At 37.1% G+C, this 15,030-nt stretch overlaps 1 protein-coding gene across 1 annotated transcript in view; it reads left to right on the top strand.

Annotated features, from left to right (window-relative positions):
* The first annotated feature begins 3,675 nt into the window (after window positions 1-3,675).
* LOC131435038 (vinculin) overlaps window positions 3,676-15,030 on the top strand; it is a 38,890-nt gene continuing 27,535 nt past the window's right edge. Inside the window, exons 1-2 of the mRNA XM_058602506.1 lie at window positions 3,676-3,930; window positions 11,063-11,223. Coding sequence (XP_058458489.1) covers window positions 11,167-11,223 — 57 coding nt within the window. The 5' untranslated portion in view covers window positions 3,676-3,930; window positions 11,063-11,166. The remainder of the gene's footprint in view (window positions 3,931-11,062; window positions 11,224-15,030) is intronic.

The raw sequence follows: 15,030 nt of genomic DNA on the forward strand, positions 1-15,030 counted from the left end.
TTTTGTGTCGTCTGCACGCTTTCGACAAGAGCGATTACGTCACAGCTGCCAGTCATTAGCATTGGGAAAAAACAACGGTGGAGAGCATTGCACAATATCAGCTGTTCTAATGGCTCTAAAAGTTTTCTAAAGAACTATTAGGATTTGTTGTTTGCAAATCGTAGGGAAATATCCTCAGTTTACTGCAAATCAAGAACAGTTTGCTTAGATTTGTGCACTTTTCGCTGTGTGAAATTCACAGTAATCGAGATCAAGTGAAGCGTTCTTTGTTTTTGCGAAAAATGTGAAAAAGGGGAATGCGTACATAATTCATACAATTGATATTCGGAAGTGTTAAGGAACATGTCAGTTGTTTTCGTATTCACGACATCCAGTTATGTCTCTGACATTACCCACCCGCCTTTTTTTGTCGTGAATTCTACTTACTTTACTATGGGGTGCCTTTTCAAAATTAGCCATATGGAGAATGGGCAGAACTTAATCGTGAATATCTCGACTTGTATTAATGGCAGCAACATAATTCTTTCACTATTTCATCAAAAATATGATCAGAAATTTCGGATAATATTTTGAACAGTGTGAGAGAACCAAAAACAACTCAAAAATAAGGTTTTCTGAAAATTTTAAAACAACGCGGAAAATCTTTACTTTTGCTTTGGTTTTTCGCGCAAGGACGACGATTTTGATGTAGTCAGGCACATATCTTCAACTGCACGTTATAAAAGGGGAACCGTGGTCGAAAATCGATCATTTCAGCGGCATCAGAGAGTGCACATTCTGCGTGGTTAAAAACCTCAAACGCTCTGGTCGTAGTTCTCATTTGCTTTCCGGTCGTCAAGACGCATTAAACCAGTTTCGCATCATTTGGCACTGCGAGCGGATGTGTTGCGGTTTGTACGCAAAGCTAGTTTCAACTCAAACAAGAACGATTGCATCATGTAACACAGCTTCTGGTCGTTTGCATTGGCGAGGAAGAAAACGAAAAGTGGACAGTATTATATAAAATCAGCCGTGCTAATGGCTCTGAATGTTCTCTAAAGAACTATTAAGATTACTTCTTTGCAAATCGAAGGTAAAAATCATTAGTTTAGTGAAAATTCAAAATAATTTGATTTGCATCGTGAGCTTTTTGCTGTGCGAAAATCGTTCGAGAAAAACGTTCCGAACTGTGCTAAATATCGTAGAGAATTCCACAATTTGGTGCTTTCAAAAGGTAGAAATGAATCGTGTACAGCATCTTGATAGATTCTTTCAATGAAATATGCAAATCCGAAATGAGATAATCGACGTCAAAAGTTTCACAATTCACACAATCGATCAGCTATCAATTCGAATTCGCAAGTATAAAGAAATCGTGTCAGTTTTATTCGTATTCACGACATCCAGTTATGTCTCTGACATTACACACCCGTACTTTTTTGTTGATGAAATGCTTTATCTACCAAAGAACTCAAAAATTTATTATTTCAAATTTAAGTTAGCGGAGATATTTTAACCACTCTAAATATTTTGGTACGGCGTTCATTTTGATTGCACCAAAAATATGATCGCCGAACTTTGTTTTCCATTTTAGCATTACTATCGGCCAGTAAAATGTTCGCAAAGTTTTTTTGCCACAGTATATATACGCATTTGTCTACATTCTGATTTACATTTACCACTCAAACGATTTGTAGTATTGTTCTGCTATGGTTTTGCAGCAAAATACTTATCAAAATTATTTGAGCGTGCATTTCCAACTGTTTTATTGACAGTATCGAAAGGGAAAAGAAAATACATGCGTTGCATTGCTTTTTAATTTATTCAATGTTGATCTTAACTCTATTGATGATTTAAATCTAATGTATTTGATTGTATCCTAGAGAAGCCTTGATGCGGAACTGTCGCTTCATCAAGTTAAGCTATAACTGTATTCAGGTTCACTATATGTAAAATGTTCCTTATGCTATGTTCCACATTTGGGCCACTTTTCAGAAACTACAAACTTCAGTAGGTTTAATATGTTTACGTTTCGTCTTTGACTCATCAGTGCATAGAGCAGTTCAAATTGAACTGCTTAACGCAAAACTCGGCAGTTCAATTTGAACCGCTAAGCAAACGTAAAGTCTCTGCTATTTGAAGAACACTTTTGTCGTGAATACGACTTACTGTACTATGGGGTGCCTTTTCAAAATTAGCCATATGGAAGAATGGGCAGAACTTAATCGTTAATATCTCGACTTGTATTAAGGGCAGCAACATAATTCTTTCGCCGTTTCATCAAAAATATGATCAGGAATTTAGGATATTATTTGCAAGCAATGAGCAAGAAGCAATGAGTATAATATTTTCATTTAACAATGCGTATGATAAGTCACAAGGAATTGCAGCTATATCTGGAAGTAAAAAATAGAAGATTTTATGTTCCATAGAAGATGAAGCTACCCTGAGTGTGAATTAGAATAATCAAGTTGGCCTCACGTATAATGGTTCCTAAAGCTCAACCATATTTTCACACCGGTTGTTACCAATCTAGTTATATCGTCTTGCAAAATACGAACGTTTTCATATGCTCGCTGGTAAATTGATAAGTGAAAGTCAAACTTGGTTTACTTTAATTTATTTCGAGTTTCAACTGATGAACAATTCAACGGACGATTTTCCACCCAATTTAGCGACTGTAGGTGTCGAATTTTGCTATGGTGATGGTTATCAAATTACTTTCCCCACACTCCGCGATCATGGCATTGCAAAGCATTTCTATTCAATAAAATTATTTCTCATTCCTATTTGATTGCAAAATTTCTTATTAAAGTTTATTGTGAGAAAATAATCAACAACGGATAGGTCTGCCAGCAGCGTTACCAGGTTGCTAGATTTGTCTGGAAAATGCCAGATTTTTCTGGTTTACCAGACACTCAAACTAACCAGATCTTTTGCCAGATTTTACAATTTTTCCCAGATTTTACAAATTTCTTATATAGTAGACCCAGACAAATCCAGAAAAATGTTTGAGTTTTGACATATTTTTGAAAAAATAACCTGGCAACTCTGTCTGCCAGAACAGATTTAATGACGGCTGTTTTGCCCGCTGGCAGTCGTTAGCCAAGCCAATGCGAATGACCATCACAAATCTCGGTTGATTTTTCATTAGGGCGTATAAGCAAGTGACAGTTTCTCTTTAATCACTCTCTCTTTCGATTATTGTGATGTGATTAAAAAGATTTTCTTTGATATCACTATTCTGCTTGAAAGTCGAAAGTTTCGGGTATCATTTCATGCAAAGAATTGAGTGATAAACGTGGAAACCGCTTGGTAATTAATAGAAGAGAAAGTAAACAAAGAGAAACTTTCACTTGCTTATACGCCCTAATGATCTGATTTCCGCTTTCTAATAGCGGCCCTTACACGATAATTATTTTTATCATTTTTAATGATGACTAAGTAATGATATTTCAAATTTGCATAGAAAACTCGTCATTACTGCACCATACACGTTTATTAAAATGATATTATTTTCTAGTAACGACACTTTTAATAATCGTGTAAGGTCCACTAATATAAAGTGACTTCGTAATAGCGAAATATGTCTGTTCTCTGTGGAGCAACTTAGATTCCCGAAGGGCGCCAGCGACTATTTGACAGCGACGAACGTCAACGCATAAAGAAGTAAATGTTGCAGGTTTTCGCAAACTGTCTCAGTTTCTCTCGTTCGTTTGTCGTGATCAGTTGCAGAAGTTAGGTGCTTGCCCGTGCGGGTTTGTTCCGCGTTCGTCCTCTGTTGTGTTGTGCTAGTGTTTGTTCATTGAATAAAAAATTAGAAAAGAAAACCCTGATCGGAGGAGAGCAGTATCTTCCTTCTGTGTTTCCGTGCGTGTGTGTTTCTCAGTTGCTGATTTCGGTTTGGTTCCCTGTGCGCGTTGAGAAAAATAACAATAAAGTCCATAAAAGGTAAAAGAAGGTGAAAATCGTATGAAAATGTTTTTGTAGCGATTGTGCTAATTTCATTTTCTCTTGGCGAGAACTGAAGTCTTTCGAGTGCCTAAGAAAGACGAACTGAAAGTATTAAGTAGAAAACGACGGCGGCTGCATTTACGGGAATATTCACTGTTATAAACTGGAAACGGGTGCTGTCCTCTCGGGCTGGTTTGGACATTAACCTTGAATACAGCATAGAATCCGGTTTGATTGGGAACATGATGACCAATAGCAACACATCCCACACGGACAGAAGACGGTGATGTCAATCTGAAAGAAGAGGATGAATTCGGGAACGAACGAAAAAAAAAATTAGATTTTTGTGACACCGTTTGGGATTTCATTGTTTCTTAATGAACTCTAACCAGGACACAGTAACTGACAATTCAATTCGTTTTTTTGGAATACACCTCCTCGCCTCATGCAAGAGCAATACGCATTATTTTGTCAGTGTAGCAATTTTCCTTATGTGCCTTAAATACGATCAAGCAAACTGATAAATTATGCATTCGTATGAGAAGTAAAGCCAAACGCGTGTACAAGTACATATTGGACAAAGAACTGTTTCTACAAAGATCTAGTAGTCCCTGGTATCCCCTGTGGCTATAGTAACCCATGAAGGGATCAACAAGTATATGAATAGCGACAACGAGCTGTTCGTTTCTCAACGTATCTTCAAAAACATTCTGACTGAGGCTTAATCAGTTCATTTAGTGTTAGTGCCTCTACATTCAACCAGTATTAGTACCAGTACAGGTATTGCAGAGATCAGATAAGAAATTGTGAAAATTTTAACGCTCTGGCTGGCTTGTTCATGAATACAGTTCGTGGAATGCGTCTTATCAGCGGATTTTTTTTTTGCGCCTGAGGGGATTTGTCCGATCGTTCTAAATGTGGATTGAACAGTTTAACATTTTTGTAATAATCGTGAATATATTAATACTTCAGATGTGGAAGGCTGCTCTGGGTGATTTAAGGGAAATGAGATGATATGGTGAAAAGCACTTGGCCATTCAAACCACGTTAAACCAGGCCATGCACGTCAGTATAACGAAAACCAGATTCTTTAAACTGGGAACTTTATACTTTATGATTTGCAAACCATACCTTTATAAACTAAATTTCTAGTTAAATAAGTATCAAGAATCCAAACCACCTTGATTGCTATCACTGTGACAATAGTTGTCATAGTTACTCGCATTCTACACGGATTTAAACTCTGAAGATACGCGCTTATTCACAACTTCAATGGCATGGAAATTGTTTAACCTACGACACATGGATGCGCTCTCGAGAAAAGCAATAAACTAATCTTGACGGACGCTGCCCTTTCGTTGACGTTAACGTATCGTCTGAATCATATTTAATCGCTGAATCACGCGTTTACCGTCGTCGCAGCAGGTGAAGTAGTTGTGGTCTTATGTGAGAGCAAATTCCTTTGAATTTTCGACATGCTTTTGACTGTTTCCTTGAGTAGAATCGGTGAAAATAAAGCTTGAATTTATTGGCTCGATTGAGATACGTCGATCCAAAATTAGCAGTGATTTTTTTGCCTTTCTAATGGGATACATTTAGATTCACCACCAAGCGCCGTGTGCCTGCGCGACGTCCGGAATTCGGGTTTGATTCCATTCAAACAACACTCGGAACATGCGGTCTTCTATTCGAAAGGTGACGCACGGTGTAGGAGTTGGTTCAGTGTCAACAATAGACCCTGCCTACAGGCGTCCGTTTCTCGCTTTAACCGAAGCCGCAAAAGGCGACGACAACGGTTTTTAAATGTGGCTCGGCTCCGGTTAAATGGAATCATCGCGGTGATAATAAATGATGGCGTCATCAACAACCGCCACCGCACAGATCGCAGCAACCGTGCGTTTGTTTACTTACGCGCAGAACTTGTTTCGGTTCGAGCAAACTATTTTAACTTCACACGCACGGGAGATTTTGATTGTTTGCATATTTTCAAACAAGTTGCCCTATAACTGGTAAAATAGGAGTCGAAACGAAAAATGTGGCAGGCAAGTGATTATGTTGACCTAGGCGTTTTTTTTCTGTGTCAATGTGTAGGATGTTCAATGTCAAGTTCGTTCGTACTCAGTAATGGTTAGGGTGAAATTTACGAGGTCACGAGGAACGATTATTGTCTGTAATAAAAATAAACATCATTATAAACGGATATTAGTCACACTCCTGAAAATTTCTAGGAATTGAAAAGAATGCTATATGTACCGGTTTTACTTTTTTTTCTCTATGTTATGCCATCTCAACGATCATTGCATTCCGGTTGAATGTCCGGAACGGGTGTCGAGAAATTGAGAAAATGATCACATCTGTCACGTATTCAGATCATACGGTGTGGTCTCTGAATAGTGTCTTGGTCTAGTTGCACTATTTGTCGATTGATGTGGGTTGCTATAGTAGCAGGCAGACCACAGATAAGCAGACTTATGTTTTGGAATTGAAAACAGTACGAATTTTATCATACTAATCTGGCTTTCAGGTTGTATACAGAAACGAAAGTGCATTTGGACATGTCCACATCACAAATTCTAAATTTTGCGATGGTGTTTCATTTGAATTATTACATTATTTTTCATCGTATCGATAGATGCATGACGTTCTGCTCCAATTTGACATATGTGAAGCTTGTCACACTTGTTCTTCGAGTATAATTCTACAAGCATCAACTGCATAGAATTCAACGCTGGCAAAACATCTTTGTAAAAGTTGATGTGGTCGTCTTGCTCCGTGTAGAACTACGTTGGATCTTATAGTGAAATAATTATCTACTTGATGAAATCAAATGCGACAACAGCATGCTGATGATTTTCGATACATTGCGAAAATCGATGTTCTGAAGAAGTTGAAGTGCCATATGTATGGTCGTTGAATCTGCAAACGATTATTATTGCCATGATGGCAATGTACGATGATAAACATACGTGGGAGAGTGATGCATCGAAACGTACACGATCAAATATACGGTGAAAGAAAAAAAAGGCGGGTGGGTAATGTAACAGACATAACTGGACGACGTGAATACGAATAAAACTAACATGCTTCTTCCACACATCTGAATATAGATACTCGTTCGTATTACACCGAGGTCTTTATTACACGGGGGATACGAACCGCGTTAAAAGACGCACAAAAAATCGTGTAACTTCGGAAATCCGCGTAAAAACCGCAAACCAAAGAAACGTCCAGATCTGGGGTAATCCCAGAAATTAAACTTTGGAACTGAATACGAATAAAACTGACACTCTTTCTTTATACTTTCGAATATCAATTAGTTGATCGATTGTGTGAATTGTGCAAGCTTTCCTCTTTTTCACTATTAGAATTTGAAACGATACTCCTAAACTAAAGTACAGATTAGTTACATTAAACATTCTGACACACAATTAAATATTACGAAATAACCAGTATAGTTCTTTATGATAAAATAATGGTGGTTTTGAAAGGAACCTTTCATTAATGGCTTTTAAGTCGGTGCTATGCATTTTATATAGCAAATCAGCAGAAAGTTTTACTATAAACTACAAGTGGTTGATATAATGGGCCGTATACAGTATAGTGCAGAAAATTTCGCATAATTCTTTGGGTATACAATTATTGTTCTAAATAGAAATATACAGAATTTTGATGTCAATTATTTCGTTTCGGATTTAAATATTTCAGTGTAAAAAGTTATCAAAATACCGTACGAGATAAATTTCTGGCATTCAGAAGGGCCAAATTGACTAATTCTCTAATATATGAAACACTGTTGCGAATTTTGCACAAACCTAATCAAATTATCCTGAAAACTGGCTCTGTGACCTGAGCGTCTGAGCCTTTACACCACGCAAAAGGTCTACTTTCATTGCCGACTGCTCCTCCTGACGATCGAAGTCCAAATGAGAGGACGACCTGACTGATGTTGGTGGGAGAACCTCACCTCGACATCCAGTTTCGTCTGTAACAATAAGATAAATAAACAGTTTTTATTCCAAGATTACCTTTTCTATTTGTTCAGTAGATTCTGATATGTGCCTGACTACCTCGAAACCGTCGTCCGGATGCGAAAAAGGCAAGCAAGCGTGAAGAATTTTTCTCATTATTTCTAAAAGTTTTAGAAAACTTTGTTTTTCAATTATTTTTAGGGTTTTTTCACGCTGTTGAAAATTACCGATTGCTTGCAGAAAAAAATATGTTGTTGGGTTAAGTACATCAAAAGATATTCGTGGTAAAGTTCTGCCCATACTTGTACAGAGTAAAAAGTGAAAAGGCGCTCCATGTTAAAGTATTCAGGCCAAAAGAACCGATTTGAAGAATTCTGGAATAAGGAACTGGACCTGAGCTCAAGAACTAGATTCAGAACTTAGAACAGACTCAGAATTCAGTTTGATTTTAGTAAGCTACAATTTCAAAATTGAAATCAGTTCCGGAATCTTTTTCCAGAATCCACTTCAGCACGCAGACTCTGAATTCTAAACCCATATTCCGGAACTAAGCTCTGAAGCTTGAAGACGATTTCTCACCACGACTACCAAAATGGGTTGCATAGAGTACAGTAAAATGTCGCATAATTCTTTGTGAGTATTATTATGATTCTAAAAAGAATCGAACAGAAGAATTTTGGAATAAGGAACTGGACCTGAGTTCAAGAACTAAATTCAGAACAAAGAACAGACTCAGAGTTCAGTTGCAATTCTAGAACTACAATTTCGAAACTGAAATCAGTTCCGGAATATAGTTTCAGAATGCGAATGAGAGTCGCTACCTGAGCGTTTGAGGTTTTACCCAGGCAGAAGGTGCACTCTCCGTCACTGTTGGTTGATGATATCGCCCCTCGACGACCGGAAACCAAATGATAAATCATTCTCACGACGTCTGCTTCCATCCAACACACAAGAAGAAATGATCGATTTTCGACCACGGTTCCCCTTTTATACGCATTCAGATGAAGATATGTGCCTGACTACCTCAACACCGTCGTCTTTGCGCGAAAAAGCCAAGCAAAAGTAAAGAGTTTTCCGCGTTGTTTTCAAAGTTTTAGAAGTTTTGGTTATCTTACACAGTTCAAAATAATATCCTAAATTCCTGATCATATTTTTGATGAAATGGCGAAAGAATTATGTTACTACACTTAATATAAGTCGAGATATTCACGATTAAGTTCTGCCCATTCTTCCATATGGCTAATTTTGAAATGGCACCCCATAGTAAAGTAAGTCGTATTCACGACAAAAACATGAAATTTCCGAAATCGAAAAAAAATTTGATACCAAAAGTTTTAGAATTGCATGAAACGTCGAGATTTAGTCGAAAAAAATCTTTTCTTTTTTAAATCGACTTTCTGGGACTTAATATCAAAATTACCTCTGGCACTGTGACAGAAAATTTTCGTTAAAAAAAACTTTTTTTTCGAGATTACACAAAAACTCGATGATTCATGCATAAAGAAATTCTATTTCGAATATCTCAGTCACAAAGTTGATTCAAAATTTTGTTTCGAGATAACACCTGATCTCGATGTTTCATGAATTGTTGAAGTTGGCAACAACAAAAAAAAGTTCTACAAGATTGCGGTTTTTCACGCAGAATTCAGAAGCTACGCGGTTTTTTATGCGGTACGTAAAAAAATACTTCAGTGTACATAATTTTAGTAATGCTTTCATTCCAATGCTAGATTTTTACCAATCAGTAAATCACACAATCTATCTAATTGTCACTTGGTCCAAAGTGATATCCGGTAAAAAAAGTGGAATTACTAGTTTCCGCTAGTAACACATATTAGGATCATGATAGATTTTAATGGGAGAGGAGCCATTGCTCAAGGTTCATTTTGATCAAAAAATACCTAAATCATGTTGACAATTTTTTCTCAACAAAACAACATCCTGACTGTAGTGGCAGCTAGCTAATGAAAGGCAAAACCTTCTTTTTGAGACAATTCTCCTTGTAAAGTGATCCATTCATGGATGCTCCAACGATGAAAAACAAAGTAAAAAAAATTCTTGGTATTATATTCCTTTTGTGGAATTTGGCTTTTCTGTTTAAACGTACTTCGCAGGCGATTCTTAGCGTACAGAATTTGTTTGTTTGGCTAGGTGATTGAATTTCTATTATTACTATTATACCGGCTGAAAAAAATTTCATATACATCACGAAGCATGGAAGTCCGACGCATGTCTTTCAAATAAACTTCAATCCATTGTGGGGCATGCGAAAATCCTGCTGCACAACAGCCACACTTCCTGTAAAGTGGCTATGATTTCTCTCAATCACTACTTTTCGCTTGTGTTTTCATCCTGAGCTTCGTTGTCTGTTTTCATTTTCTTTACCGCGTATACGAAATCGAACACAGCATACTGTGTGCTTCGTTCGTAGAGGCGGTGTTGTGGTCCGTACCAGGGCATGTAAGTACGGGGCGCTTTATATGAGAGTTTTAAATTTTTGACACAGAAACTTTGCTTTGCTGAGATTGAACGATTTTCGTGGCGAACGGGATTTTCTAATAAATTCGAAGAACGTCAATCATTTCAAGCGGATCTGCTTTTTACGTTATCGTCACGAGGCGAGTACAACTCCAAATCGGGAATTTTTTTTGTATTAAATCGCCTTAGCAATTAAATTTGAAAGTGAACAAATTAATTCCGGTCCACTATTGCAAGTATTCCGAATTGATTGTTACGAAATAGATTTGATACAAATCTTTTTCGGTATGCTTCAAATAAGTGTCTATGCCAGATGTGAGATAATTTTTGTTGGTTCATTATTTTTATTATACTCTCAGTCTTCTGTGGTAAAACACTGATCACGTCGTGCCAAAAGGGCATACTTCAGACACACTCGAGGACATAACGGTTGAAAAAAGTCACGAATCTGTCTATGACTCTGTAAAGTATTCTTGTGGAAATGTGTTCATCATTCACAGTTCCGACAGACGAACAAAAAAAAATCTGTCATTCTGTCTGAGCTTGAGCCAATGGCCAATTGAACAGCATTGCAGTGGAATATTTTATTCCTGTTTTTTCGACCAAGTCTGCCCATTTTCCTCGATTTAGAAGCTTGTTATATGAAAAACTGATTTTCGTTTTGTTTTGTTTTTCTTTTTCAGACCATCGAAACAAATTGGTTGGATACTGGATTGGTTCGCCAAGCCAAAAAGCTACAAAAAAAAAACCTGAATATTAGTACAAAAATCACACGACAACTTTCAAAATGCCTGTGTTTCATACGAAAACCATCGAGAACATCTTGGAGCCGGTCGCACAACAGGTAAAGCACCGCTGCCGTTTTCGGCCAGTATAGCTTAAGATCTATTTTTATGAGTTACTGGCCATGCTCGGTAGTTCAACCTGCCGATGCGTTCCAAAACGTTTGTTTGTTTACTCATAAACACCATCGAAAATCATGCATGCATCGAATAAAAGTGAACAAGAAGCGCACGTTTCACGTCTGGAAGGCTTGAGACTGCACCCGGTGGAAGGAGTTGTAAAATTAGAATACAAATTGTCGGTCCGGCCAAAGTCTACCATCTATGCTGCGTTGGTGCAATCTGTTCCGGACTGCTTTGCGGCTTGAGGGGTTTTTGGTTTCCGCTTTACACACATCATGGCGGAATGAAAATAGATACTTTGCACTTCTTCGATTTCTACTAACTGGTTTTACCGAGCATCCCATGTATTGCCTGTGTGTTGATCACACATGTGGTAATGTTAGGAATCTCTTTATGTATGAAATATACTGTTCATACTGACAAATTATGACCATCAAAGAATTTACTGATTTTGGAAATTACACACTCAAATAAAAGTTCACGCTCGATTTACTTGAAAAATCACGTAAAATGGTTTCAAATGTCAAATTGAATATTTTACGTGACGAAAATGAATGTTATACGAACGTCCCCTATAAGGAATAGAATCATAAAATAAGATTTACGTGAATTGACCAAACGTCAAATAATCTACTTGAATTTCCTATTTGAAAAACTCGATTTTGGAAATGGCGAGCAGTGGCCCTCAAAGTGTAAGTAGTGTAAACATTTGCGAAAAATGTTAGGTAATTACAATTTTCTACTACATCGACCGAACCATTTCAGTATGAAAGTTTCCATGTTCCCAGTACCTGCGTTAGTCCGGTAGTGTGCCCACTCCTGCCGAATGATTCAAACAGGCCGTTGGTGCACCAATAAAATCGGTATGAAGCTAGAGACACTGGATCTATGTAATGCGACCTCAACATGCATCGGTTGTGTTGTGGGAGTTCTCGGATCTCGACTTTGGCTTCGGTTGGATGACAGTGACAACAAAAACGATTTCTGGCAGCTTGTTGATTCGAGCTCCCACGACGTTATCAGTTGCTTTTTATTTTTAGCCATTGCCATTCCATGCTAATTTTCTGAAATAAATGTTTTATTTTTCATAGTATTTTTCATTTCATAGATTTATAGAAAAATCTGAAATATTTCCCTTTTGACTTCAACCAATAAAAAAAAATTTAATTCTCTGGTATCTAAATTTGATATGAACTGATAGGTGAATGTAATATGAACAGTACATTACATCTTATCTATTAAACACGTAACTCTTACTGGATTATGCATTAAACAGCTTTCAAATGCCAGTCCATTAAAACCTACATGATAAGTAGAGTGAAAAATATTCACATAACTTTTCACGTAACTTTAACATGACTATTATTTTGAGTGCACAATAGTGGTAATCATATCACAGTAGGTTAGGTCTCTAGTCTGCATGAAAGGCCTGTCCATACGGTCTACTTTTTTTGTACGAGCCAATTTTTAAAATTGAAACTACAAGGTAGGCTATGGTCTAATAATAATTTGGAAAAATCATTTATTTTTTTCTATGCATTTTCTTATAGAAAGTACATTTCAAGAATATTCTATGAAATTTTCAAGCCTATCGGAACAAAACTCTGGAAGTTATGGGCCTTTATCTTTGCTTATCACATACTGCGAAGAAGCAAGAGCTCGGCGCACAGGCCCAAGAGTTCTGCTTCGATTGACAAAACATTCTTGAAATGTTTTATTATGACAAAATAAAAAGAAAAAAATTGAATTTTCGAAAGTATTAGACCCCAGAAAAATAAATTGCTTTTTTTTGTTCCTTCCCAGAACGACAAACGTTCACCGGTCAAATTGAAGTAAATAACTGAATCCCCATCCGAATTAAATTATTTTTTTTAAATTCTCTATTTTTTCGATCCAATGAATAAAAACTCCCATCCAAAAGTTTATCGCTATTTCATTGTATTGAAAAACACCATTCCATTCCTTAATCGTTAGTTTTCATTTTCACGATTTGTTACATCTGATTTAATACCATATAAGCAGTGTACAACCCGTAAATTTTGTCACGAGACGCCACTGCGGAAGGGGAGTCCGTTTAATTTTGATGTTATAAATTCAAATATTAACGATAATATTTTAGAACTTTACCTATTGATACCAAAATATTTGTATGCAGTATAGTTTCCAAATTCCGTGCGATTGAACTGCTTGAACTAATGAGTACAGCACACACTCTATCAACGTATTCCATCTATTTAACAGTTCGGCTGAAAAGTTCGTATCGTTTAATAGAAACACACATTTTTTTTGCCAAAATTCGTTTTTATTATTCAACATAATTGCCATCAGAGGCGATACAGCGATTATAGCGATCTTCCAACTTTTCGATACCACTTTTGTAGTACAATTTGTCCTTTGCCTCAAAATAGGCCTTAGTTTCAGCGATTACCTCTTCATTGCTTCTAAATTTACCAGCGAGAATTCTCTTGAGGTCTGAGAACAGGAAAAAGTCACTGGGGGCCAAATCTGGAGAATACGGTGGATGAGGGAGCAATTCGAAGCCCAATTCGTTCAATTTCAGCATGGTTTTCATCGACTTGTGACACGGTGCATTGTCTTGATGAAACAAAACTTTTTTCTTCTTCAAATGAGGCTGTTTTTTTGAAATTTCGTCCTTCAAACGCTCTAATAACGCTATATAATAGTCACTGTTGATGGTTTTTCCCTTTTCAAGGTAGTCGATGAAAATTATACCATGCGAATCCCAAAATACAGACGCCATAACCTTACCGGCCGATTGTTGAGACTTTCCACGCTTTGGGTTCGGTGCATCGCGTGCAGTCCACTCAGCTGACTGTCGATTGGACTCCGGAGTGAAGTGATGGAGCCATGTTTCGTCCATTGTTATATATCGACGAAAACAATCTGTTTTATTTCGATATAAGAGCTCCAAACACTGCTCAGAATCATCAATTCGTTGTTGTTTTTGATCGATTGTGAGCTCACGCGGCACCCATTTTGCACAAAGCTTTCTCATATCCAAATATTCGTGAATAATATGTCCAACACGTTCCTTTGATATCTTTAGGGTGTCAACTATCTCGACCAACTTCACTTTACGGTTATTGAAAATCATTTTGTGGATGTTTTTCACGTTTTCATCGGTAACAGCCTCTTTTGGACGTCGACTGCGTTCATCGTCTTCGGTGCTCATATGACCAGTACGAAATTTTGCAAACCACTTACGAATTGTTGCTTCGCCCGGTGCAGAGTCTGGATAACATTCATCAAGCCATTTTTTGGTATCGGCGGCACTTTTTTTCATCAAAAAGTAGTATTTCATCAACACACGAAATTCCTTTTTTTCCATTTTTTTCACAATTACAAAACTAGCTTCACTCAAAATGCAATATCTCACAAACTAATAATCAGACAGCTGTCAAATTTATACACGTATCTTTTGAAGGTTGGTACTAACTGAAAATGGTATGGATTTAATTCTAGTGGCGCCCTCTCATAGAAACGATACGAACTTTTCAGCCGATCTGTTATCTTTTGATTTTCGCTAAAGGGCACTGCATTCCTCTTCTTAGATGGACGAGGCATTTTAAAAAAATAGCAATACTTGAACTGCAACTTTTTGCATTTACGCAGGGAATTAGAACACATTAGATGCTAATATTAAGTCAGCTTCAAACATTTGTTTGAATAAAATTATACTGAATTCCGCATTCAATCAAACGAACTAGTTGGAAATAATTGGTTCT

The sequence above is a fragment of the Malaya genurostris genome, chromosome 3 (genome assembly GCF_030247185.1).
Source record: "Malaya genurostris strain Urasoe2022 chromosome 3, Malgen_1.1, whole genome shotgun sequence".
Lineage (NCBI taxonomy): Eukaryota > Metazoa > Arthropoda > Insecta > Diptera > Culicidae > Malaya > Malaya genurostris.